This window comes from Syzygium oleosum, unplaced genomic scaffold, assembly GCF_021117445.2.
Source record: "Syzygium oleosum isolate NSW1041296 unplaced genomic scaffold, Sole_v2.1 Sole_v2.17, whole genome shotgun sequence".
Classification (NCBI taxonomy): Eukaryota; Viridiplantae; Streptophyta; class Magnoliopsida; order Myrtales; family Myrtaceae; genus Syzygium; species Syzygium oleosum.
The window spans coordinates 3920418-3947718 of record NW_026607501.1 but is presented as its reverse complement, the minus strand read 5'-3'; the positions used below and the strand labels follow the sequence as shown (position 1 = coordinate 3947718).

At 41.6% G+C, this 27301-nt stretch overlaps 3 protein-coding genes across 8 annotated transcripts; 2 read left to right on the top strand and 1 right to left on the bottom strand.

Annotated features, from left to right (window-relative positions):
* Positions 1 to 6319: 6319 nt before the first annotated feature.
* LOC115676776 (AMSH-like ubiquitin thioesterase 1) lies at positions 6320 to 13069 on the top strand. Of its 5 annotated transcripts, none has more exons than XM_030599768.2 (15): positions 6320 to 6743; positions 7668 to 7732; positions 7885 to 7960; positions 8057 to 8239; positions 8413 to 8507; positions 9274 to 9379; positions 9452 to 9498; positions 9674 to 10010; positions 10310 to 10399; positions 10480 to 10542; positions 10638 to 10712; positions 11928 to 11990; positions 12529 to 12581; positions 12669 to 12866; positions 12971 to 13069. In XM_030599768.2, exons 1-14 carry the CDS (start codon positions 6606 to 6608, stop codon positions 12841 to 12843), a joined length of 1566 nt encoding a protein of 521 aa, XP_030455628.1. In that variant the 5' UTR covers positions 6320 to 6605; the 3' UTR covers positions 12844 to 12866; positions 12971 to 13069. The 5 variants fall into 5 exon arrangements, with proteins under 5 accessions (XP_030455628.1, XP_030455627.1, XP_030455630.1 ...); XM_030599767.2 differs by having other exon boundaries at positions 12967 to 13069; XM_030599770.2 differs by having other exon boundaries at positions 6321 to 6743; positions 9680 to 10010; positions 12669 to 13069.
* A 2488-nt stretch (positions 13070 to 15557) lies between these two features.
* Positions 15558 to 16927, top strand: LOC115676778 (uncharacterized). Its single transcript, XM_030599772.2, has one exon. It carries the CDS (start codon positions 15701 to 15703, stop codon positions 16847 to 16849), a length of 1149 nt encoding a protein of 382 aa, XP_030455632.1. The 5' UTR covers positions 15558 to 15700; the 3' UTR covers positions 16850 to 16927.
* Positions 16928 to 17754: 827 nt separating this feature from the next.
* On the bottom strand, positions 17755 to 26338 carry LOC115676579 (zinc finger protein BRUTUS). 2 transcript variants are annotated; one of them, XM_030599532.2, is made up of 14 exons: positions 25841 to 26338; positions 24833 to 25042; positions 23400 to 23594; positions 22952 to 23307; positions 22378 to 22606; positions 21836 to 22004; positions 20501 to 21724; positions 20172 to 20343; positions 19816 to 20037; positions 19593 to 19730; positions 19105 to 19339; positions 18907 to 18966; positions 18382 to 18453; positions 17755 to 18163 (listed from the first exon to the last, which is right to left on the bottom strand). In XM_030599532.2, the coding sequence occupies exons 1-14, from the start codon at positions 26186 to 26188 to the stop codon at positions 18020 to 18022; spliced, it is 3774 nt and encodes a 1257-aa protein (XP_030455392.2). In that variant the 5' UTR covers positions 26189 to 26338; the 3' UTR covers positions 17755 to 18019. The 2 variants fall into 2 exon arrangements, with proteins under 2 accessions (XP_030455392.2, XP_056175332.1); XM_056319357.1 differs by lacking the exon at positions 25841 to 26338 and adding an exon at positions 25505 to 25662.
* Positions 26339 to 27301: the final 963 nt, after the last annotated feature.

Here is a 27301-nt window from a genome sequence, read left to right as displayed (position 1 = left end):
AAAGAGAGATTTACTTTCTCGCTGTACAAATATGAGATTATCTCCCTAAATAAGCAAATAAAAAACTTTGTATTTATAATTTAAGCAACTAGCTCAGTGAGGAAATTTAGAAAGTTCGTTTCCTTTTTTTATTGTCAGAGTTGGCCTATTTATTGACACTTGGATTTTGGCAATCCATTTAATTGTTTATCGCATAGAAAATTAGGGATTGACCCTGGCCCATGAACAAAGATATTAATCAATTTGCGTAAAATTTTTAGGAGCATTCAGCATATAGATAAATTCATTTCTTTTTAATCGGACCAGCAACGAGTGGTTTTGAACTTAAATGGATTTGACTTTGCCCATGAGAGATGGCAATTTCAATTACAAAATCCTACAATAATCGGAAGTTCAAAGTATACAAGATAATTACATTCATATTTTTTTGAGTTGTTAAGTTTTTTTTTTATTTGGGAACAATATCCACATAATCGTTTTCTTTGGCCGGATAATAATATTCACTATTTTAAAAGTTGCAACTGAGTTTTTTATATATTTTTTATTGTTTGAATATTATCACTTTGATTTGTTTCTTTAAATAAGACAAGAAAATCTTTATCTTCTTGTGGATTTTTTATATGGAAAATGCATTTTTATATATAAAATAGGAAACCTGTTAAGTTAACATTTCACCGGTCTCCCATTTTGAAGATGGAAAATGCTTGACTGAGATTTGTCTGTATCTTTTCCAAGCTAATGGCACTGTTAGCTATGCACTATTCAAAAATCTTTGTATTTATAATTCAAGAAACTAGCTCAGTGAGAAAATTTAGAAAGTTGGTTTCCTTTTTTTCTCTAATATCCTTTTTTTCTTATTGTCAGAGTTGGGCTATTTATTGAGACCTGAATTTTGGCAATCCATTTGATTGTTCATTAAATAAACAATTAGGGACCGACCCCAGCCTCTAAACAATATTTTTAGGAGCGTTCAACATATAGATAAATTCATTGCATTACCGGCGGCGAATGGTTCTGAGCTTAAATGGATTGGACTAAGCTCATGACAGATGGCAATTTCGGCCGGCCCATAGGACCACAATGGCCGAATTTCATAAAGGAGGAGTGGCCATATTGAGCTTAATTGAGTCTAATTTAGCCCATTAAAGTTTAATTGAAAAAAGGCCTTATGCCATTAGAGCCCTCACTTTATTAAGGCCTAAATTAAGCCAAGCCAATTAGGAATAAACCTAGGTTTTCATTATATAAAGACATGACTTCTCACCCGGCCAGTCGTCCTCAGCTTCGTCACGCCCAGCACTGCCTCGCAACCGTCACGTCGGACCGTGAGCCATACCACGTCGCTCCCTGCTGCCTCTGCACGATTGGTCCTGTCTTGCCGCTGCACCACATGATCCGACGTATCTTAAACACTCGAAGTGATCACGTTTAGCTCTTCTCTCTTGCAGGCTGACGTCTTGCAGCCCAGCGATCTACGCATTCCTGCCTTACCTCACCGAGAACGCCCTGGCGATTCATTCAACTCGGTCAAGCACTGCGCCGGTGGTCAGAATTCTTGAGCATGCAATGTTGGTTTCTAAGGGAATAAGAAGAAGACAAACCAGAGGGAAAGTCTAGTAAATGACGCCCATGATAACTATTATATTTCTTTTTTTTTGTCTATCCCTAGAACAGAAATCCGTTTGGTAACGCAGTTTCATTTTTCTATTTCTGTAACAAATTTTTAGTCCATAAATAGATTTAGAACAGAAATAAGAAGTAAAAATTTTATACTTTTCTATTTCTAGAATAAAAAGAGAAAAAAAAACCCTTCTTATTGCTCGCCCTCGCCTCTCGCCGCACGTGGCCGCCGCCTCCCCCCACCACCCATCGCCTTCCAACCGCCACCTCCTGCTGCCGGCCGCCGCCCCTCGATGAATGGAAAAGAGTATAAGAGGGAGAAATTTTATGACGTTATCAAATAAATTTATGATCCGAGAAGAGAAATTTTGTATTGTTAGCAAACACGCATCTCTGTTCAGAAACTCGTCCAAGGGATACAAATAGAAAAATCTAGCCAGAAATCTATTCTTGGAATAGAATGTTGGCCGGCCCGTTTGTCTCGGCCGAGCGCCCTAGGATCACCATAGCGAGATATTAACGGTACTGTAAAAGGATGGATAGAATTTGTGCACCTGATTTAGATTCCATCGGCCTGGATGCGGAAATGACGATGAACCGGTGCTGTAGGTCTTCTCCCCTGTCACCCCTGAAGTCCCGGCGCTATGAGACCGCCTCAGCCAACTCATGGAAGTCTTAGGTGAGTTTGAGAGCGTTTGAGAGAGATTGGAGAGAGTTAGGTGCAGAGGAGGGACCTGCAGCTCTATTTATAGAGTTTCCAGCCAGGCCCTCTCATAACGGGCCGGGCCGAACTCGGTCCACACAAGCCGGGCCCATATCTGACCAATTAAGAAACCTTATATCCAAACTTATTAGACCAGACCCGTAAGCGGGTAATAACAATCTCAATTAATGTAACCCACATTAGGAAAACGTTACATAGAATGCTTGTCATTCGCGCCCTAAAAAATTGCTCTGTCAATCTCTTTCATTGGAACAAAAGTCCCTTCGCATCCGGGGTCCTTGTTTCAACCGTGGCGACCTCACTAGGACAAGCTACGTGCTGAGCCGTCCACCGGCAAGACACCCCCTCACCCTCGACCGCCAAGCCCCTTTACTGCTGGGAACTCAAGCTAGTTAGTAACTAACTAATTTGAATAAAGATAGTGAGTCACTCTAATTAAAGTTCGTAAAATACTATAAAAGTTGGTGAATTTAAATCATTGGTGAAAATTGTAAATATAAGGTTGTAAATGATAAGTTGAAAAAAAAATGTTTCCAACTTATTCAAATGAGAGTTGTTAACTTAATAGTATATTGTGATTTAATGTGAGAAAAATTGGTGAATCACTCTGCTTTAGGCCAGTAATCTTAAAAAGAATTCTTAAATATATGGTTGCTAACCAAGGTACATAAAATTCGTAACCCCGTAGAAAAGTTGGTAAACTAAAACAACAAATAAACATTGGTAGGTAATTCGTATTAGAGTCAGTAACCCAAAACTATGTGGAAATTTATATAGATAAAAGTTTGTAAATTGCTCTAATTTATATTGGTAATTTCATATAAAATTAGTAAATTGCTCTAATTTATATGTGCAAACAAAAGTTGGTAAGTTTAGTACAAAAAATTGAACTTTACAAACTATTAGAGAGTATTTGTAGTTTCATGAAGTGTTGGTACCTTACTAGCAAATTGCTTGAAACAAAGTTATGAGTCACTTTATACAATAGTTTCTCGACACTTTCCAAATACTTATTGAAATTTACCCTTCGGGTAGAAATCCACACCAAGGGTACGAAACAATAGAATTCTGCTCTAAATTTTGGCTGAATAAAGATTCTCGTAGAATTCAAAGAGGCATCTCTTTCTTTTAAGTACAATGTTCTAATTTTTGTCATGTCTCTTCGAGTTAGACAAATGAGAACCACAACTTTAATGCGAGTTATGTTGCCATATTTTCAGCATTCTTAACGAGGTTATTTCATGCCCGCAAATCGGTTCTTCCCGACACGACTAATAGGTAAAATTACCAACCTTTACTTGTTGACTTACCAAATTTATCCGTGATAAAATACAATGGAAAAGTTGGTAAATTAAAAAAAATGATCAATAAGCATTAATAATTAACTTAATGAGAGTTAGTAACAAAAAAGAAGTTGATAACTTAATAGAAATAAAGTTGATAAATCGCTTAAATTGAAATTAGTAATACTTTAAGGCGTAATTATTAAAGTTAAATAAAAGTTGGTCAAAGATAAGAAATATTGGTAATCAAAAGAAAAAATAAACTTGGTAAGTAACTCAAATAAAAGTTGGTAACTTAAGCTAGTTAGTAATCAATTAATCAAAACAAAAAAAAGATATTAAGTCACTCTAATTAAGGTTGGAAATTTCTAACAAAACTAGGTAAATTTGAGTCGTTGCTTTAAAATGCAAATAAAAGTTTGTAAATGACAAGTAAACTTGAAAATAAAAAACAAATAAATGTCGCTAACTCACTTAAATGAGAGTGGTTAATCCAACACCAGAATGTAGTTTATTGGGAGAAAATTTGGTTAGCCACGTTAATTTAGGTTAATAATCCTAAAAACAATTAGTAAATGTAAGGAGTTCTAATCAAGGTAAATGAAAAATTCATAACCTAACAGAAAACTTGGTAAACTTAAAAAGATAAACTTTGGTAGATAACTCATATGAGGGTTTTATAACCCAAAACTATTAGGCAAATCTATGACCACTTTTCTGTTCCCGAGAATAAAAAAATTAACTGGCGTTACTAAAAGGATTTCCGGAGAACAGAAAAATAGAAAAACAGAGAAACAGAAACGTTACTAAATAAGCCCTAAGTCAACTTGGTCTCCAATAAGTTTTCTAAATCCCCAATCCATACCTTTGTTACAAGCTTTTAGCATCTTAACTTGCAATTATCATGCTCCAATTGCGTATTGTTAATTATTTTTTGTATGGATATGAAGGTCTTCTTTTTAATAGTGGGGCCGAATAACGCAGTTATCCCTTTGGGGGTTGCCATAAGTGTCTCATACTCATTATGGAATGTTCGATTTGAGCCATGACTACTTAGTTTCTCCATATCTGTACAGGCTCGCCACTGCAGTCCTACCGGCATACCAAAAGTTAGGAAATCTCTCCACATGATTTATCAAATGCCCGAGGCATAAGCTAACCGGAGGTTCACTCTCGACAAGGCTTGAAGTTACAACCATGTGGAAGATAGTGTGACTCATTTACTACCGAGCTACCATGCTCAGTGTTGGCATCAAAGTCTTTTTATTCCTCCTAACTAGTCCCCAATTTTGCAAGAAAACGATTGGAATAAAATTTCTTTCGTCAAATTTGAAGTGCATATCAAATGTAATATCCTTCGTCACAATCTATGTCCATCGCCATTGATTCGGATAGTTGGTTCATTTTCAACCTACGATTAACAAAAGCGGATTGTGTAATGATCCGTGTACCATATAAAAATCCCTTTCTTTTCTACTGTTTCCATCTCGAGCACAGCGGACGCACGGCTTTTGTTTTGAACACATATAAGATTTCAATTTCAGACCAAGCAATTCAAACCAAAGCAGAGAAGAAAGAAAGAACATCCGGATTCAGGGGCTTGATTAAGAGATTTTTGCGCTTCAATTACTCAATTCGATAAATTAAAAGTTCGAGACTTGGTTAAGAAAATGCACAATTTCTAGGGACCAAAAGTAGAACTTCCCCTTCATTTTTCGGGGCCCAAGTTGGCCCGGTCTTTTAAAAATGTCCAACATCTACAAAACCAAGCCCAATCATCCTGGCCCATTTATCAATCCGGCCCAAGTCACTAAACTGGATCTGGGCCCGATCCCGATATCCTATCCCGAAGTCGGGATAGTACTATTCCAGATCCGGCGCAGTGACGTCCCGAACCCGCATAACGCGCCGCCACAACCATCCAAACGCGAATTAGAGTTGACTTTTCTTATATCGGGGGAGAGCGACATTATGACAACATTTCTCTCCTCTTCCCCAACAACCAAACAACCGGCCATTTTCTAATGGGATAATTGCATAAAAAGCCCTAAGTTTATTGCCATATTACCAATTTAGCCCAAAATCTTTTAATTTTATCAATTAAATCCTAAACCTTTTTATATTTTGTTAATTAAGTCCATCCGGCCAATATTGACAGAAATTGATGATGTGCATGCTGATAGTCCTGGTAAGATTAATGCTAACATGAATAATTTTCGTTTCTTTTTCTTTCTTCGTTCAAAGGGCTAGCGAGAGTGCCGATTACTAGTTGAGGACCAGCGACCCCGCCAACCCTTGGGCAAGGGCCATAAAACCCTTGCCAATCTGGGGCGAGGGCCGCGGCCCTCGTCGGATCTGGCAAGGGCTCATGAGCCCTCGTTGTGGCGAGCGACCTTTACCGGCCCTCGGCTCATAACTAGACCTTTGAAATCAAAAAAGAAGGGAAATTTTAAAAAAGGAAAAAAAAAAAGAAATTAATAAAAAAAATTTGCAAAAGGTTATTAAAATTTGTTTACGTCAGTAATTTTCAGTCAAAATTAGCTGAATGAACTCAATATACAAAATATAAAAGGATTTAGGATTCAATTGTCAAAATTAAAATGTTGAGGACCGAATTGAAAAAACGTGCAATCGGTCCAGGATTTTTCGGACAATTTGCCCCCTTTTCAAATGGCGTCGCCGGTATTTCCAAATTCACCCTCGCGGCAAACCAGAAATCACCGTCTCCGTCGAATCGCGTCCTCCCCTTCTCTCTCTCTCTCTCTCTCTCTCTCGCCCACTCCGAGAGCCGAAGCAGCCATCGACGGCCGTCCTCCGAGCTCCCCCGCCACCGGCCCCGATCGGTCGCCGGAAAACCCCCGAATCGGAGCGCTCCGGCAGTGGATGCTCGCTTCTCCGAGAAGGAAAGCGGGAGCGGAGGAAGTCGCGGCGGGGCGCGTGGAAGGCAGAGCGAGGCGGGGATCGATTCGATCGGAAGGATGAGGTCATCTTCTTCTTCTTCTTCTTCTTCCTCTTCGGGAAGGATCGACATCGCCGCGAGCGCGCAGAGGCTCGACGTCGACAACAGCATCGCGCTCCGCTACTACTACAGGATCGCCGACAACGTCCTCAAGCAGGTCCGTCGGGGATTCTCTCTCTCTCTTTTCCTCCCCGCCCCCCTGCTCGATTCGCGGCTTCTTCTCGATGTTGCTGCTGGATGTTGATTTCGGCTGTTAGTTCTGATTCGCTCGGTGCCTTTGAGTTCTTATTTTGGTCTTCGAGTAAATCGAATGCGAGGCGTGAGAGATGTGGAGGCTCGTTTCTTAGTTTGATTGTCGCCAGTCGGTTGTGAAGTTCCGGAGCATTTCGTTCCTCTCGTGGCTTTCTGCAAGTTCGCTAGCTAGTTTTTGAAGATCGGAGGATGTCGGAATTGTGTTTTACTTCGCGACTAGGCAACACTGTGGAGCTTCTGATAGGTCTGCTGTTATAAGTCGGTTTTGTGGATACTCTTATTGCCAATGGTGGACGTAATGATTGGTCTTGGTAAAGGGTAAAGAGTTTGTGATAGCATGTATAAGGACAGGAAACGAGACTGTGAAGCCTATTCTGGGCTTTCCAGACTTTGCCATTCGTTTCTTGATATTGGTCACGTCACGTGCTTAAACGGGGTAATCCGTCTCCATTACATCCGACGAATTGCTATGTATAGATTCTCTCATTGTTACTCGGAACTTGGTTTCTGCCTATATGGTGCGCGGCGGTTTGTGCGCGTGGAGAATTTCTTACTTGAGATGTTACAGTAGATTGCTGGATGTCTAAAACATCTTCTATGATTTCGATTGGCTGACCCTGAACGCTTGGTGTTTGAAACGAGTATCGGCTTCATATTGTTTGATTGACGCATGCTGCTGTTCTTGCATGTCATGGATCATTGTTGTGACGTGACTGAATCGCCAGTTCTGTGCTTCTATGTCTACGGCTCCTGAACCCTACCCTCAAATTTTTGGATCAATTTTCATTCTTAACTGCTTGTTTATCTCCCCTGTGTCAATTGCATGCAGGCTAATATATTCCGACAGGAGAATAATATTGTAGATCTGTATGTTATGCTTCTCAGGTTTTCGAGGTACAATATGTTATCCCTAGTTTTTCTTTACGTGTTACTGTTCAGTGAATAGATTCTTGATTCGGTTGTGAAGAGACTGGAGAAGCAATTTTGCTCATATTTGCTAGAAACTACACTAGAGCCTTATATATAATTCCATTCTTTTGCCTCAGTTTGGTTTCCGAAACCATTCCTCGCCATCGAGATTATAGAGCATCTTCACAAAACAAGAAGGTTTTACTGAAAAAGGTATGTTCCTAGTTTCCTATGTCACTTCATGTAGAAATGAGAAATACTGTGTTGTTCTAGATCACATGTGAACATGGTTTATGGTTTCTCTTGTAGCAACTTAGGATTGCAGTGACTGAGCTGGAGAAATTGCAGCCCAAAGTGCGGCAGAAAATTGATGATGATTCTAACAGGAAACAGGCGAACCAGATGAATAACTGGGGTTATCGTAATCAAAGTAATTCTCTGGAATGGACTCCTGTCAGAAAGCAGACTTCGACAAATTACGACATGAAAGTGGTATTACAGCCTATTCTTCCACCATCTTATCCTAACTCTGTCTTCACTTAAGTTGCGTCAGTTTTTTGTTTTTTTTTTTTTTTTTTTTTTTTTCGGTCGGAAGTTGTGTGAGTTATGCGTTTCTATTTTTATGATTTACGGAGCATCGATCTTAATGCTATGCATTATCCAAGGTATCGAGACCAGCTTCTCTACTGTCAAATTATCAAAGTACAACGATCCAGCCGCCTCTGCAATCCAGTCCACTGAATGAGCAATTCCGCAAATTGTAAGTGGTTGTTTCTTGGTAACATCCACACATTTTGGAAGATAAAGTAATTTTGATTTGTTGATAACCTTGTTAAGTTAGAATTTTGTATCAGGTGGAGTTTTACTGAACTCCTTGTAAGTTCAGCTGTTCTAGTGCAAGCAACTCATACTGTTGATGGTCTAGATTTGACAGTTCCTATATGATGGTGCCCACATTGGTTTCTTGGTTAGGTCTCCAGGCCACTTTCTTTCTGTTCTCTGCGTAATCAAGCCACTAATGCAATGAAAGTGATGTGTACTTGTCCTATAGAATTGGTCAGTCAAATTGTGAGCTACCCCACACTAGGCACCTCTTATCAGGCATTTGAGAACTTGTGGTGGGCTAGCTGCTGATGTCCCTTAGTACCCCCTGCAATTTTGTGCTATCGTTTTGATGGCCACACTTACCATTTTCTTAAAGACACTCTGCTATATATATTATTTTTGTTTTGGTCATGACTCTGCTATATATTGGCTAGGTAAAATTATGCTCCCATTGCAATGCGTGTATGGAATGGTTGCTTAGATATGAGACATGCATAAGTGAAGTTTGTGATGATAAGCTAAACTTGAAGTACAGATTCTTGTGAGATGTAGTCCAGTCGAGCATGCAAGAAATTGATTTGTTATTCTTGAGAGATTCTTGTGTGCTGGATTAGAATGAATGAAAAAAATCTAGAAGTTTGTTTAGGCTGGCAAATGAGAGACTTCTTTAGCTTATTTATTTTTTCTCTTGATTTTTGTAGATCACTTAGCATGGTGCGCCCGAAGGAGGAGACTCTCTCCAGGCATTCTATTTTAGGGCCTAATGGACTTAATGGGCACTGGCAGCCACCTAGGAGCGATAAAGGGGTATGTAACTATGGTCTTAAACGTTTTCTTCATTCTTCAATCCTGATGGATGCCGACTTTTCCTATTACTAGGTTCAATATCCAAGCAACATAGACTTGACTCCGGTTGAAATACCCAGGTTGGTCTTCTATGTACTACGGCTAATTCAATGTCTATCCTGCTATTCATTAAATACCTATACATTGTGGAAAGGTTTTGAGGCCTAGTAAGCTCTGTGATTAATGTAGTATGTATGTGCTTTCCTCTCATCTTGATTTCACTTGCACCCTTGACTGAATTGTACCTTATGCAAGAAGCAGGCTGCTACCATCTGTAGAAGACAAACATGCAATTAAGAAGGACTCCACTGATTTGGAAAAGGGAACATCCAGTTTGGTTTCAAATCTCGTTGTTGATGATGGCAACAAGTTGCCTCAAACTGAGGAAGAACCTCTGATGATCTCCTTTGAAACTACAGAAACAACTGTTCACACAGATATCATTCGACAGCCATCTCCTCCTCCTGTTCTGGCAGAAGTGCAAGATTTAATTCCAGGAGTGTCTCACGAACATAATGATCTAACGTGTGGTTTGGATAAGCCTGCATCTCATAATTATGTTTGTTCAGAGTCTCCCCTGCAGTTGCACATTGTGAGTCTTGAAGTCCTTTGCTCGTGGTTACTTTATTGCATTGTTCCCTTTCAGTTTATAACCTCCTTTATCGAGTTAGAGCAATCATGCTTTGGAATTCGAGACATTTTTTACTAGGCATGCTTCAACAAGTGTCTCCAGGGCACTTGTTCATAGGAACTTTAATGAATATGCGGTGTATAAATTAGAGATAGAATACCCTTGCAGATGATAAATCCGTAATAATCCGTAATTAACTAGAGAGTTCAGACTGAGAATTTGTGCGTGCTCATTGATTTTGCTGCTGTTTCTTTTTGCAGTCAACGGCATTGATGAATACCTTTATGAAACTGGCTAAGATCAATACTGACCGTAATTTGGAAACGTGTGGCATCCTTGCAGGTTCACTTGTGAGTATTAACACTGCAGAATCTTCAACTTGTTCCTTGCTATTTGTGAGGCTAATATTTTCTCCATGTCTTTATTACAGAAAAATAGAAAATTCTTTGTCACTGCCCTAATCATTCCAAAGCAGGAATCAACATCGGATTCTGTATGTCAGCCTCACGCATTTAGAAATTTGAACTGTCACCATTCTTTCATTGATCATATTATGTTCTTCACCTGCTGACATTTGTTTAAAATCAGTGCCAGACCACAAATGAAGAAGAGATATTTGAAGTGCAAGATAAGCAATCTCTTTTTCCACTCGGGTGGATTCATGTGAGTATTTTGTGGGGTGCTTGTGAACTCTTCTTGCCTTGTGTCTTTATGATAAAGGTGGATTCAGTATTGTGCTGAAGGATCATATTCCATCTAATAATAAGTTTTAAGATGATCAGGCTTGTCTTCACAGATTTGTAGAAGAAACGAAGTAAATTCATCTAATTCCCTTCTATTAGAAAGTTATATTACGAACACACTATTAAAGTTCCTGCACCTTGGTTCTATGGCAAGGACACTATTTTAGAAACTTTTCCCCATCAGAAGTGTTAAAAGCTCCACTTATTTTTGGAGCTATATTTAGTCAAGATGTCTGGTAGAGTGGATAATGGTGCATATAATTTGCCTACTTTTTTTGCTATATATGGCGCATATATTTTGTTGAGGTGTTTAAAGACAAGAAAGCTGAACAAACTTAATATGGTGTCACTTTTGGTTGGGAGAAATTTTATGTTTCATCTTTTCAAAATGAAGGATGGGGTATCAGTGTAATTGGCCAAAATCCAAGGGGGTTCATGTAATGTCTACTAGAGGTTTAGATCAAACAACATATTTTGGATGACATGTAACTTTTGATGGCTGAAGTTTGCTTACAAAGAGTTGTTTGCTTTTACCCCCTTCTGCGACTCTGAGACGCGCTACAAAAGAGTGATTTATTGTTTGGATGCTTTAAAAGAGGTGATCTGGAGTAATTCGTTGGTACTGGTTTTGTTGTGAACATCAGTTAACTGAAACCGTGGCGTATTTCAGAACTTATTGGTTAGAAGCTGAGTATCTTCCCACAATTTTATCAAACATCCAGAGTGTAATTCACAAAAAGCAATATGATCTGATGACTTAACAGCGGATGCATTTTCCTTTTCGGGTCTCCCCTATCACGAGAAGGATGAGGAATCTTCACTCTTGTTTGCATGTTATTCTCCTGGATCTGGCTATAAACAGATAAAACTGATTGCATTGCTCAGTGGTTCAGTATAGTTGAGAGCTCTCCTTGCAAATAACGAGATCACATAACTTTCTCCTTTGTGGGGAGAGGACTTTCTTCTGTCATTTGTATCTTCTCTTCTCTTGCAGTCGGTAATCAAACTTTGTTCATGGTTCATTGTCAGCTGCATGTGCCTTTCATATGTTTTGCTAACTCATATTGGACGCTCCTACTTGTTTTTTTTTTTTTTTTCACTGAGAGATTGATCGTTCTTTAATGTTGAATTTCAGACGCATCCTACACAGTCCTGTTTCATGTCATCGATCGATCTTCATACCCATTACTCATATCAGGTGTGTATCTCTTCTGGTCTTTCTCACCCTTATAATTGGTTAGGTGGCGGTACATGTGGAAAAAAGAATAGTCGTGCTTCTCTCGCATTTGGAAAAGGTTGTCAACATGGCAATCAGTGTATATTGATTTTTAGTTTATTTACTTGATCTTCAAATTCTTGACTTTTGAGTTGACCTTTTCTTGAAGTTACCTTACTTAGGAAAAAAGTTTCTCTTCACATATAGAAAGTTTCTGTTGACATGTACTAGATGGTTCAATTGTAATAAAATCGCCAGCGACGCTCCGCCTGAGAGAAGATTTTATTCACACACCAAACATGCATGCATACTATCATACACGAGTCTTTCCTATTCTTCCGCCCATTCCAAGATGTGGCTTCTAGAAATTACGCTCGTCGTAAACATTATCTATTTCTTTTTTTTTCCTTTCGTCCACTAAAGTAGGCTATTCAGCTCGCGTAGCACATTAAACGTGGATTTGTCATTATGCTTTTGTTATCTACTTATTTGTTCACTCATTTGTTTCCTCTTGGTCCAGATCATGTTGCCAGAATCTGTTGCCATAGTAATGGCTCCAAGAGATGGTTCGAGGTTAGCCTGTTTCTCCTTCTATTGCCTTATCTGCTGGATGATATGCATGGTCCAGATCATGATATGCATGTTGTTAACTCTGCGCAGAACCCATGGGATTTTTCGGTTGACGACACCCGGTGGCATGTCAGTCATAAGACAGTGCCAGCAGCGCGGGTTTCACCCTCATAACCAGCCTTCGGATGGCGGGCCAATTTACAAGGCGTGTACAGATGTTTACATGAACCCGGACCTTAAATTCGACATCATTGATCTGCGATGACCAGAATTCTGGCATCAGAACTGGTAATTGTCTACCGTGCAATTGTCGATAGCATATACGAATATGATGTCTTTGTTTTTTTTTTTTGGGGAAATTCTGATTTAGCCCATGGTTGTACATAAGACAGGAAGAGCTAGACTGTCCCAGTTGGCCTGTATTGTGTGAGAAATTGATATGAAGTCATCTGGGAAGCTACTGCTTGTCTTGAAGAGATTTTTATCTGTCTCAGTACTGAGAATACTGGCTCCAGCTATTTGGTTCCATGGAGATTTGCCCTAGAGCTGGCCATGGGTCTGACTAGATTGGTCGGCAATTCCCTTCTTCAGCCCCGCCTAACTCGAGCGGAGAAGCCAATCTAGGGCAAGACGAAAACTACGAAATCGGACCCGAACCAAATTGAGATCTTCAGTTTACAGACAGAGGTGGTCGGGTCTGGTTTGGATGGGACATAAATGGGCGTCACTCGTATAGTCCCTTGTAACTCGCATTAACCTATATTTTAACAGTATAATTTTGATAACCCATTTCCAACCCGGTAACTCCCAAATTTGATATATTATTAAGAATCCAGCAATATTAAAAAAGAAACACCCGATCTTCATTTTTTTAAGAAGTTAAACATTGGAAAACTAAAAATAGAAGAGCATGTGAGCACAAATTTTACGAAACAAAGACGAACTAAAAATGGTCGTGGGTTTGACTCTGATCCATGAACAACACATTTTAATCGAAACGAAGAAAATCATGAACTAGAGAGAGAGAGGCTAGGCTTCGTCAAAGAGATGAACTAAAAAAAGTGACAAATCATTCTTTTATTTGGGTCTACGTATACTGTTTCCTATAGAGAAGAAATAAGAATCAGCTAATCATATTACTTTGAAAAATATCTCGCGGACTGGGATTGTGACTCGAAGCTACCCTCTCTCTCTCTCTCTCTCTTTTGTCCCTCTTCTCGGGTTAGTGATAGGGTAGCCGACGAAACGAGCCGAGAATTGCTCCGGCGCCCTCGCAAACGGTACCGGCGTAATTTCGCGAAACTTCGAGGGCATTTCGTGTACGAGAATCTTGTCTAATTCTTCCTCCACACCGACCAGTGATTGGAGCGTCGCATGTGGTACCAGCATGCGACTATGGAAAGGAAAATGTGTTAAGATGAACAAGAAAAAACTACACGCTTATCTTTTTGTCTTTTGCTTGACGTGAAAACTAATTTGGTCCGAAAAGAACTTGCGTGTGCTCTAAGGGTAAGAAGAACACCAGGTCAACTTGGTCATTTATTGGTCGAATCGGGCAAGATTTTGGTCTCTAATCCCCTTCCTAATCCCAATGTTAGAGAAGCATGCTAATCCTTGATGACGCCACGGGAACATCCCCTCAATTGAAAAGCAACACGCCACGTCGACGTAGGATGGGTTTTTATTATACGAGCTAGGTCAAACGGGACTGTCGTTTTTGACGAAGAAATCTTTCGTTTCTCTTTTTTTTTTTGGGTTCCTCCTTTCTTGACCAAAGGCGGGATTGGCCCCACTTGACCCACTAAAGCACGAAATTTAATCGCTGAAAAGTCTCTCCGAAGACCGCCATTGCTATAACTTCTTGGAAATCAACTTGAGGAGACAGTCAATTACCCCCTCCCAAGCTCTAGGCAGCTGTCAACTTCTTGCTAGTCAGCATTTATTGTTCGGTGTTGAATATTCCCTAAGATGGTTGTGTGGTTCACATGTCAATTTCTCAATTTCCCTCTAGGATAAGCTTCTGCCACATTGGTCGTGCCTATTTCTTAACTTATCACTCCATATAGATAGTTAATTTATCGTAACTTAGTAGACACGTTGAGGAAAAAGTCATGCTTAGAAAATGTATCGCGGGGAGCATTTGTTGACTGGTACCGTGTCTAAACTTCATGTTTTCGTGGATAAAGCAATCGCAGCATCGATTTGTTAGTCTTGATCGGTCGGATCTGTAGCGATTTTTGTTCAAAACAAAACGGCTCGAGATTCATATATTTCTTGTAGCCCCACGAGCGCTGGCAGTGTCGGCCGGGGCGCTACTTCGAATCCCCGCGATCGCGAAGCGCCCCAAAACTCGCCCGAGTCCGGAGGTGGGGGGGGCCTCCTTAGAGCCCTCACGAACTTCGTCCTTGGCGACCGGCACGAGCGAGAACGGGCGCGGGTCCCTCGTGAACACAAGGGAGGAAAAAAAAACAGAATACTGCTTTGTATATAGTCTCCTCCGAAATTCTTATCCTCAGATTCCTTTCACCAGTATTTGCAAATTGCAAAGGGTGCTTGGTGTGCATTTTCCTCTGCCAAGTATGACGACAAGTCTCCCTCCCTCTCTCTCCATCTCGGCCCCCCATAATAAAAAGCCATGGGCACATGCACTTGTTCTATGCCTTCTAACCTTACATATTCTCATATGTCTGCCCCCCCCCTTATTCTATCCGGCAAAGGGCCAGTTTCAATCTGCCACTCCATGTTCAAATGATTTGAGGATTTTTCAAACCTTTTTCCTTTTGCCAGGATCCACCACCCCCATTCCTTCCTTCTCAGCTCCAAAAGACTTCCCTCTTTTCTCAGTCCCCAATAAATCCCCCTGCAAACCATCCCGCTTGCACAGTCCCCCACAAAGACCAAAAGCCATCCCTTTTGTCATTCCTTCCTGTGCCCCTAACTTAGCCATCAAGTTTGAATCCTTTTTGCCCCCATCCCCATCCCTGCTAGCCCTTCTTTTTTATTCTTGAACCGAGACAGCACACCTACGAGTCCTCTGAAGCTAAATACAACTTCGTGCCGTGACCATCAGAAAACCAGTTCTTGATCTCTTCCTCCGAAATTTCTACCTGGGAACAAGAGCAATGTGCTCGGAGACGTGTGTGACTCGCGCGTTGAGCTTCCTTGATCTCCCCCGGAAGGGCAAGGAGGGCGTAGAAATACAAAATGCGGAATCGGGATCCTCGTTCCGTTCGAGCTCGAACCGCGAGTTCGAGTTCGGCATCGGCGACGGCGGGCTCGAGCACGCGTCTTCTTCGGCGGACGAGCTTTTCGCTAACGGCATGATCCTTCCATTTCAGATACAGAGCGAAAGTCTGGCGGCAAAAAGGGTCCCCAGAAGTGAAGCTGAAGCAGCAGGTCCTCTCCCTTTCCTCATTTCTATTCCTAGTCCCCCGACGTGGGACGACGACGACGACGACGACAAGAAGGCGGAGAGAACAGAGAAGATTGCATTGATACCATCAAGATCAGGATCAGATCAAGAGAAGGTTCAATCTTGGTCTTTTTGGGGATTCAGGAGAAGCACTAGTCTCGGCTCTGATAATTGTTCCACCAAGAAGGGTTCAGTTTTCCCATCACAACTCCTGTCAAGAAGCAGGTCAACAGGTTCTTCACATAGAAGACAAGCTAGTCGGATTCCCAAACCTCCGCATCTACCATCCTCTCATTCGTCGTCGATGTCGAGTCTCGCGGCGAAAAGGGCTTCCAAAAGCGAATCCGAAGCGGCGGCGCCTCTCCCTTTCCTCACTCCTCTTCCTAGTCCCACGACATGCGGCGGTGATGACAAGAAGATAGAGAGAACAGAGGAGATCGCATCTACACCATCAAGATCGGCATCAGATCAAGAAAAGCTTCAGTCCTGGTCTTTCTGGGGAATCAGGAGAAGCACTAGTCTCAACTCCGGCGATCGTTGCACCAGCAAGAGCTCGGTTTTCCCATCACAACTCCTGTCAAGAAGCAAGTCAACAGGTTGGGTGCCGGCTCCGAGAAGATCGTCTTCCCACAGAAGACAAGCTAGTCACATTCCCAAACCTTCGCATTCCTCGTCGACGACGACGTCTCATTCTTATCCGTGGCTCCAAAAGACTCCGTCGAAGAAGAATCACGGGCTCGGAGCGTCGCACGGGAGCACGGTTCAAGTCAGTCCGGTGCTGAACTTGCCAACCGCATGCATTTCCCAGGGGGCCGCGAATCTCTTTTGTTTGGGTTGTTTCACGGTCAAGGAGAAGTAAGAACAAAACACGGTCGATTCCCCTGTTTCCTGATCTCTGTCATGTTTATCACAAGTTAGATTTTATCTCATTCTCGTTGACGAAAGCTCCCGTATCAACCATGTTAGACCGAGGAGAAACTAGTGTAAGCTCAATCCGACGGACCATGCGAGCGACGGAATCAATCATAATACGAAGAAAATATGTTCCGAGGCATGTAAATTTTTCCAATGAAAGCATGAGGTAGATGTAACAATCGCCATGGAAGACATCAAAAACCAGGGCGCCCCATCTTTTCCGGATTGTCCCACTTTTCTCTCTTCTCTCGGTGTTGAATAGGGATTTGCACTTTTGACCAGGGCAATTGAAAATCTGCTCGAAGTTCTTGACAACTTCAATGCACGATTTGCTTTAGGTGATCATCTAATTTTGAATTAGAGAAGAGGGGGGAGGTTTCGACGGGATACGGGGAAACCAAAGCGGAGATTAAAAAGGAACGTCTTTGACCAAAAGTGATCGATTTTGAGAGGGGACATGTCTCGGCCTCGAGACAGATACCATCATCGAGAATGTGACCCAGATGCTCTCCATCCTACAATCTTGTCTAATTCAAAAGAACAAAGGAATGCGTCTGCAAAAAATTGTCTCGAGCGTATGCGTTAATAGCTGGTTGAGTTATCGAAGAGTCATATCGGGACAGGTCCTTTGTCCCGGCGTCGTGGTGCTCGAGACATCGAAAAAGAGAATTGGGATCGTGCGTAGAAGGTGGAATAGATCCATAGGATATGGCAAATTAGGACGAGCGGCACAAACTCAAAAAACACATCTGGACTCATAGAGGGGCAGTTCCATGGGATTGTCGCCTGCCGAGAGTTAAAACGTTAGAGGATCGTGTGGCGAAATGCCGAGCGAAAGCATAAGAATGATTACTTGATAAGGACTCGCGAAGCAAATATCATAAGATATCGGAAGTCTGCAAAAGTCTGTACATGATTGCCGCTGCTATATAGTGTTTCTTTCTCCGAGACACGATCTCTCTTCTCGCAGGAAAAGCGAAAACCGTAAAAACAGAAGCACAAAATTCCTTGGTCCCTATAAGAGATATGATTTTTGCTATAAAAGAATTTGCTGTACAACTATATACAGAGAAGCTAGGCAAATCTCGGCTACTATCAAGGAGAAAGAAGCACATTACTGACGGGAGTCTGAGCAGTTGGGATCGAACGTCTCGCTCTTGATCACCCTCGTGTTGTAGGAACCGCAATACGTACACTTGTGGTATAGCCAGTGAAAACGGGCCGATCCCTTTCGATCACAGTCGTTGCACAAGATATCCTGAGACGCCACACGAGACGATGTTTTTAGTTTGTGTGATTGCCGGAAGATAATCAGCAACATACACTTGCTTATAAGGTTTTTGTCAAAAAAACAAAGCAGTTAGGCACACACGTCTGCCCTCTTCTGAAGAAACACGGGGAATAATATCAATTCTAAATTTTAGCATAGGGAGATCTCCATGTTCATGATGATCAAAGATGCCGTTAGAATCGTACCTGACATCGGTCCCTGTATTCCTCTGGAAGCTCCTCAGTAGCGAGCAGGGCATCAAGCATGCCAAAGTAAACCTGAGTAAAATGCAAAGAAAATTAACAGACATACTTGGTGTTGCAAAGAAGTTCGCGGCAGCATTTAACTTCTTGAGAGAGAGAGAGAGAGATCTCATGAAAACCGCAGGAATCAAACCAGTTTAGACAGCAAAGAACATCCATTAACAAATGAATTGCCGCATGCAACCAGGTCCTTTATATCATATATTATGCATCATGAATTGGTTTTCACGTTCTCCAATTTTCAACTTATACCATGAGCATGCTACTTCATGAGTTCCACATTCCAAACCATGGTGCATGTTATTGATCAATTTATCCATGTAGTATCGACATCTTAAGGAAGTTCAGTCTGGAATGCTTCATCTTTTAATCGATCAACATCGCATGAAATGAATAAAAAAACAAAAAGGATTGAGCATTACATATAGGGGCCACACTATGAAGAAAGGTATAAAAAAGTTCTCTCACCGCCATATCTCCCAGTGACTTGCTGCATATTGGACAGGTATAATGACTGCAAGTGTATGCCTGACAAATTTGAAGAAAGTGCTATTCAATTTCTGATTAGGCGATAATAATAGTTAGAAGCAAGCAGAGCAAAAATGCCTCAAAAATAGAGGTTGTGGGGAGGGAGGGAGGGAGGGAGCGAGAGAGAGAGAGAGAGACCTGAAAGCAAGCTGAATGCATATAATGGCCACAAGGTAGAGCTCTGACTGTCGCACTAGATGTGAATAAGAAATCACAGCAAATAGGGCAGTTTGTTTCTAGACCTTTCTCCAAGCACTTATGGCTTGCCAATTTCATCCCTAGACAACAGTTGCATGTCATGCAGTGGAAATAGTCTACTCCAAGACCCTTTCCAACACGGCATAAGTTGCAATATGGGCAATGATACACATTCCTGAAGTCACACAAACAAGGACGACAATCTTAGCAAATGACCCGAAAGAAGCAAGGATAAAAGATCATATTGACAGATAAGTCATAGACAGCTCGAGAAGCTAAACTAGTGGTTCATGAAGTAGCCATCAAAGATGTGTTCACTCAAAATTGACCAAGCAAGCTCTACAAACCATCGACTATGAGTACTTGCACTGTGAGGGTGATCAATAGTTTCTTGTGGTAGGCTAATCAATTCAGTGTATTCAGTTTACCTTTCGTCATCAAAAAATTTGCATATAGTGCAATAGTACTTTGCCATTGGAAATCTATTGCAAGAAGGGGTAGTGCAAATTGGACCAACCGGCTGAATCTCCAAGCAAAGCATACACATCATTTCTTTGGTTACTTTCCTGCATTGGTCAAGCAGCAAATTAATGTGTATACAAATACAGAAGCTCTAAATTATGATGAGAAGTGATGGCGGCAGCTACTTACCTATCCATTGAGTGATCACTCACTTTGTCATGGCAAAATCTACAAGTAAACAATTTGCCACAACATGCAGCTCGAAGTTTGCAATTTCTTTTGTAATGTTCACACCCAAACACTTCTTTCTCTGAATCTCGGAATGATGGTGAACGCCCCACTATTTCATTGCCATTTGAAGTTTCTCCCATCACTTCTTGAGGTAACTTCTGCTGAGCTGCTATCCAGCGACTATAACAAGCGATTGATTGGTCAATCACTCAACAATTGTTAGAAGAATGCAGGAAGGGGTACAGATACTTTACGAACTTAATAACACACGACCTACATAATGCAGTTACTAGACTTTCCTGCCGGAGACCTACCTAGTCATAAGATTTTGGACAAGATATGCTTTTCTTCGAGGATCAAGAGTTGAATCCCGGTAAACCTTTCTAATCTCAGCCTCGAGCTCATTTTGGTTCATTCGAAAGATATCCTTCCACCCAGGCTTGAACATCTGATCACTTTGGTCAAGTGTCTCTTGAAGCTCAAGGCCTACAGACAAAATTCACACATCTTTAAAGGGAAAACTGCATAATAATGTAGAGAGAATCAATTGAACCATCATATATATAAATTTAATTCAATCAGATAATGAAAATCTTACTGCTCTTTACAACTACCCTAAAAGAAACAGACCTAAGAAACAAACCTTTGTGTGATGTGCTGCTCTCTGATGATTGAGCTTGTAAAGATGATACTCCAGTTTCTTTCAAGCACTCATTTAGCCACTCATTAAACATCGTGTTTTTTGTCGCCTGTTTCCATGTGTCCATCATTTTATTCTGCTCATCCAGTGTAAGTGCAGCCGTTACCCATGGTAACATGGATTGCAGCACTTCAGCTCCAGTAGTTCCAATAATGCGACCCACTATTTTGTCTTGTTCCTGCACTGAGAAGTGTTTACCAAACAATGGCCACAACTCAAGTTCTTCCCTGAATATATGCTGATCTAGAGTAACCTTGATAGACTTGCACATTCCTTGAAGCTTTGTTGCAAGTTCTTTGTACTTTAGTGTACAATCACTACCAGCAATTTCATCATTATTTCCACCAAGTTGCTCCAATAGAGAAGTTCTGTGCAATTTTTCATGGAGGTGTGAAAGCTCAGAAAGAACACATGAGATATCTTCGAATAATTTTTCTTCCTGCTTGTGGTCAAGTGTATATGAGTGACTAACATTATGAAGAGCCTCTTTGGATTCCAGGGCAGGAAAGACAATTTCATCCTCAGCATTACTGTGAGCTCGGTACAATCCCCACAAAAGGCGAAATCTGCCAATGAACTGCCTGAGGAATGTCTCATCACAATCACTGAGCTTTCCAGATTCCACATCTAAAAATTCCAAATCTTTACGTATTGCTTTATGAAATTTGAAAATTGTATCAATGGGTCGTTCAATACGTCCATCATCAGAGGATTGACCATCCGTTTCCCAGATAAAAAGACTGGAATTAAGGGAGGGAGCAGAGGAGTTAAAAGACAGAGAACGCAGAGACTTAGCTGTGGATAAAGAGCTCAATCCCAGATTGCTAGAGTTTACTCCTAAACCTGGGACATGACAAGACCTATCACTACAGGGCAGTTCATAGGCATTCAAATTTTCTGATTTATCAAGGGCGTTGCCGTCTTCACATGATACAGTTGCATTTTGCTTGACAGGTCTTTTGGCATCATCAGCTTGGGCATAAAATGAATGCGCTGACGATGCACAAGCACACGCACAAGATGGTTGAATATAATCTTCTTCAATGTCTGAAGACCTTTTAAAAGGGCAGCAGCCAGTTCCACAGGGAGATAAGCATACACCCTGACCATGGCCCTTGCAAGCCCACCCAGTGAAAAGCGTAACCAGAGCAGCATCTGATGCTGGAGCTGGTACACAAACAGATCAAAAGTGAGATTAACCTCAAAAGATTAGGTAACTTCATGCAGGTATGTCACAATTTTCACAAAACTATAAGTTCAGAGTCCATCATTTGGTACCTGCCAACTGCATGTTTCTAATGAAATTTTTAGCTTCCTCTTTACCTAAAGAACCTACTAGCCACGGCAAAACACGTTCAATCAACTTCAAAGGCATCATGCACAAGCTCTGATACAAAAGCTCCCGTTGTCTTTTGAAGCTAAAATGTCTTCTAGCCAGTGGAAGAACCTGTACATGAAAGTAGCTTTATGGAGAAAAAGATTATCTGGAGGAACAGGTTCTACTCATGCATCAGGTCATTGATACTCTGAAGAGCCAGTTGATCTTATTTTATCTTCTGATAGTGGAAGTATTGCTGTACCAACATAGGAGATTTGCTATGAAACAAAACTCTTTTAAATCCTATCCACCCATTGATATTAGTAGATGTAGCCATATACTTCTTATACCTATAATATGCCTCAAAATTTCGCAGATAGTTGGTTTGACAACCATATTTTTCTCGCCCCAATGTCATCTGTTTTCTATAGAAGTTACCACATGACTCAGAATAGAGACTCGAGATGACAAAAGAAAACAACAAAGTATCAACAAAGCTCACTTGCACTTCTTCACTATGGAAGTGCCTCTGTATGGTTTCGATTATCTGATCAGCATGCGAGCATAACTTCTCATAGAAATCAGCACTTGAAGTAGAGGTTGCTCCAGTACTTTGAATTCTTTCTATTAAGCACCGGAACTCATTGAGTTGACTTTCTTCTTCGGCATGCTCCTGGATGAAAGACAACTCTCCATCCACGGCAGGAAAAATGACCTTATCTTCAGCAATACTGCAACCAAGAGAAAAACTTTCTTATCATAAGAAATGCAGGGATTAGACAAGAAGAAAAATCAAAAAGAAATATAATCTGTAGATTACACAACACAAGATATATGTTGAGGCCTGAACTGTCGCAATAATGAAAAAAGGACATGAGATTAGAGTTTGGCCCTTTGATGAGCTGATTTTTGTAATAGATGAGCCAGTTGGCAATTTCTTTCTAATATATCAATCGACTAGAAGGGTTTTTCTTCTAACGTCTTCTGCAGCTTAAAAATCATCACTGAGCTTTTCTTGGAATGAAATGGAATAGCAAATATCAGCTGCTGTACTATGAAACACTAAAATTTTCTACCTGTGGAAAATACAAACTTCAGCAATAAACTGGAGCCTCTCATTAAAGGATGACAAATCCATGAAGTCACCACATACTTGAATCTTTCTTGCTTCGTCAGCGATTTCAAGTAATTCTCTCTTAATAGCACTATGCCAAAGTAATATTTCATCTATTGGATGCGTGGAAGTTGAGTCAGAAAAGGAAAAACTTGACTCGGAGTGTTTCCTTTTCCTTGTCTTTGATGAGTCACATGCACACTTCAAAGTGTTTGACATGCTGATATTGTACTCTCCAGCATGTTGTGCCTGAGGTTCATCTGCATATCTTTCAACCGTACTGGCAGCATTACTCCCTTTCATCCAAGTGAAAATAACCTTCAACAAATACACACTGTAATAAGGCGCCTCTGGTCTTCAAAAGGACATTTGATTGACCTTGTCAACTTGACTGTAATTCGAAACATTACCTGTTGAAGAAGTTCTTCTTCTGGGACTATCTTGCTTAAACATTTACAGAGATCTTGATATTCCTCATGTGAAATTAAGGAAGACAGCCATGGAAGGAATTCCATCATCATATTCACAGGAATGCTGCATAAAAACTGCCAAACCAAAGATGCCTGCTCTTCAAACGAGAACTTCTCAGTAAGCAAGGGAAAGACCTGGCAAAAGCAGAGGCAACCTAATTAAAGAAGATTCTTCAAAGGAATAATACTGTTGCTTGAACAATATCGGCAGTGAAGCTGTATCTGGTAGTACATCAAACAGCGGCATGCAAATACATAGAATAGTCCAAAGAACCCCCACTTGCACTGGCAGCTGTGCCCTCCTGAACTTGGGGCCCAGCAGTGGTTTCTCACAGAATCAACAATCAATGAAATAAAAGTAAATAATATAAGTATCACAACCACGTAGTAGCTTCCATACTGCACGAAATCTTCCTTGGGACTCGGATGATTTCAGATAAGTACAATAATTTATAAATGATCCAGTAAAATGAAGATGATGCTTTCTTTTATAATCTTAGGAGTTCTGGCCTTAATGACACAGCCTAAGGAAGGAGAGAGAGAGAGAGAGAGAGAGAGAGAGAGAGAGAGAGAGAGAGAGAGAGAGAGAGAGAGAGAGAGAGAGAGATGAAGTAAGGTTTCTATTTTGCTGTAAACAAGGGAGAGAATGCACTTGAGCAAAGAAGAGAGGTGGCCATAGGTTGTGGTTTTAACTTTTTCCTAAAGGCTACCGGTAGTCAACAAATGAACTCCCGTCACTTGAGTGGTCCTGTGCGCAAGGCCCTAAGTCACAATTTCACTTCTTTGCTGGCATGAAGTGGATAATTTTCTTTTTCCTTTTCATAAGAGAAGGATTATTCAACCATGTAACCAGCGTGGTACTTCCAGTTCTCAGGTTGAACCGGTGTATCTACACCAGGAACTGGGAACTGAACCAATCTAAGGATAAATTTTAGAGTTCCTGAGCCAAGAAACTGGATCAAATCAGGCAGGTACAGAGGATAAAATGAAATCGATGCTTGCACCTAATTAACAGGGCATGAGACAACTAGGGTGCCCCAAGAAAGTTGCCTTCGTTGGAATGGCACTGAAACTTACGACCATGTATCTTGACGCGCAATTTGTTGTTGATTATTTTTCCAAACTTGCTAACACCATGGGATCAGTAGAGACCATGCTTAACTGCGAATGCTAAGTGGAAAGCATCACGAAGTGAAAGATGCTAAAACAGGTCGTACAGAGCCACAAACTGCAAATGGATATACACATTACATTCTAAGCAGTCAACCACATCCCATATTTCCCAGCTGTCAAGTCATAAAATTACATGCTTTCTCATAACAAATTGATGATCTGTAGTCTATACCATTAAATAGAGAATGCAAAGAACATACCTGCTCCTCTTCTTTTGCCAAATGCTGGCTAATTGATGTCTGGAGGGCTCCTGTACAAGACGCCAGCTCCCTAGGAAAATTTTCATCCATCCGTGCAGCATTGTTTAGCAAGTCAAATAGATGATCAAAAAGATTGCTTTCACCCTCGTGCTCCAAGGAATATGTTTGGGCCACATTTTTTACGCGTATGTCAAGAGCTGGAAAGATCACCTGCAGCTCAAGTGAAAAATTGGTCATAACTTCATATTGGGCAGAATGAAGACTGACTCGTGTGGTAAAAGAGCTCACTCATTCTGACGATAACATCAAACAAGCACCATTTCCTCGTATACAATCAGCCATAGTGGCAACTTAAACTAAAAAGGGTCCAGAAGATGTAACAATGCAACTAAACAGAAGTCGCTTCTACAGATCAAAGCCCGAGCTCCTATGTAACCCTCTCAATTCTAGGAACCCAGTCAGAGGATGATTACATAAGTGAACAAGTCATAGCATGAGCATATTCACTTTTATGCAAGCAAATTGAATTGCAGATGGTTATTCCAGCATACAAATGACGAGCGTCTTTGCAGCTGCACGACAGCGCATATAATCACATGCATTAATATAGAACCCATACAAAATGTTCAAATTAGTTATGATGAGAAAAGGGAGTTCTATTTCTAAGCGCACCACTGCCATCCTTTGCCAAATTATCAACTCATCGCAATTCATCAGAAAAACATGGTAAGTGCGAATGACGAGCTGAAGCTACCAGTTCTCTCCTAATCTCCAGGCAAAATTTCGAGCGCTCGGAGAGGAAAAGCGAATGCTCTCCCCAAATTCAACCATTCCACAGACCAATCTCCATCACCATCTCCCCAAACCAAACACGCTGATCACAGACCTCCGCTTCAGATTAGCAATCACTAAATCATTCCCAAAATCACATAAACCTGTACCCGCGCATGTATATTTCGGCATCAGAAGGTTAAAAAAGAAGAAGAAAGAAAGTCGCAAAATCGGTACCTCGTCCTCGGCACCGGAGTGGTGCTTATACATCGACCGGAGGAAATGGTAGCGCTCGAGGAGGGGCCCGATGTCCGCGCGCTGCCCCGTCGCGTAGGCCACCGCGAATCTGTGCAGCGCCTCCAGCTCATTGAGGATCGCCTTGTGGAAGTAGAGGAAGATCAGGATCGGCGACTTGAGCACCCGCTTGTCCAGGCAGCACTTCGCGGCCGCCGCCGCCGCCGCCGGGGACGGGGACGAAGAGTCCACCGCGCCCCCTCCGCCGCCGCCGCCGCCGCCGCTCTCGACGGCGCCCGAGAGCACCGCCACGCCGCCCCCGCCGCCGCTCCCCGCCAACGGCGTCGACATTTCGCCGCCGCGCTGCCTCTCCCCAGATTCACCTCCGCCCGAACTCTTTCCGGCGGCCCCTCCCTCCCTCAAAGTCTCCGCGGAGGTTTTCTCTCTCTACAACCTCTTATCTCTCTCTCTCTCTCTCTTCTTTCTCTCTCTTCCTCCGTTTTGCTGTTCTTCCGTTCTGTAATCTTCTGTTCGTTTTGGAGTTTTCCTCGGAGCCACCAGAGGAGGAGACGAAAGGAGACGAAGGAGGGGGGGGGACGTTTTATAGTTGACCCGGTGCCACGTGGCGGGATCGGCCGCCACGTCGGATGCCGACGTCAGCGGCGGGGCTCGTCGTCACGGGGGGGTAGTCACGTGAGCGGAGCCCTCCGGTCGCGCTGACGGGGCCGGGCGTGGGTGCGCGCGGCATGGGATTGCGTGCCACCGATGACGTGGAAGCGTCGGGGAAGAATTCTGGCCGTATTTTGGGAAATTTGGCTTGACTTGAAATTAACATGAAAATACCGGAAAATTCTCGAGAATATTCAACGACTGCCGATGTATTATTAATGGGTTGATACCACGGAAAAATTCCGAACCGGTACACCCATGACAAATTTGCTCCGAACTAATTTTTTGGCCACCAAAAAATCCTGAATCGGTATGCTTGTGACGAATTTACCGTCCTTCGTTAAATTGAATTAATACCGTGAAAAATCACAAATAGGTATACATGAGGGGTAGAACCCCAGACTGGTACACCCATCAACTGCCACGTGTCATCTAACTCAATAGTTTGACGTTAAAATTCAACGGAAACTAACGGAAGGTAAAATTGTCACGGGTGTACCAGTTTAGGGTTTTGGTGGTTAAAAAATTGGTTCAGGGTAAATTTTTCACAGTTATATCACTTTGGGATTTTTTTTATGGTATTAACCATATATTAATTAAACGGGTTAATTCCCTTTAAAAAAACCTCAAATTTAGGTTTAATCACAATTATGCCCCGAACATTATTTTCATCTGAAAAAAAAATTTCAAACTTTCACTCTAGTCCAAAATTTGCCCATGCACCAAAAATCGACGCTTGTTTCTTGAGATCATTAACATCAGGATAACACTCTTGTTTTATTCGAAGGCGAAGAC

Coding starts and splice junctions, on each gene's coding strand:
- LOC115676778 (XM_030599772.2), top strand. CDS start 15,701: ATGTGCTCGGAGACGTGTGTGACTCGCGCGTTGAGCTTCCTTGATCTC.
- LOC115676579 (XM_030599532.2), bottom strand. CDS start 26,188: ATGTCGACGCCGTTGGCGGGGAGCGGCGGCGGGGGCGGCGTGGCGGTG. Junction 22,607..22,951: donor GAAGTTTGTATTTTCCACAG/GTAGAAAATTTT, acceptor TCTTGGTTGCAG/TATTGCTGAAGATAAGGTCA. Junction 21,725..21,835: donor TAGAAACATGCAGTTGGCAG/GTACCAAATGAT, acceptor TTTGTGTACCAG/CTCCAGCATCAGATGCTGCT.
- LOC115676776 (XM_030599768.2), top strand. CDS start 6,606: ATGAGGTCATCTTCTTCTTCTTCTTCTTCTTCCTCTTCGGGAAGGATC. Junction 6,744..7,667: donor CCGACAACGTCCTCAAGCAG/GTCCGTCGGGGA, acceptor AATTGCATGCAG/GCTAATATATTCCGACAGGA. Junction 10,011..10,309: donor CTCCCCTGCAGTTGCACATT/GTGAGTCTTGAA, acceptor TTCTTTTTGCAG/TCAACGGCATTGATGAATAC.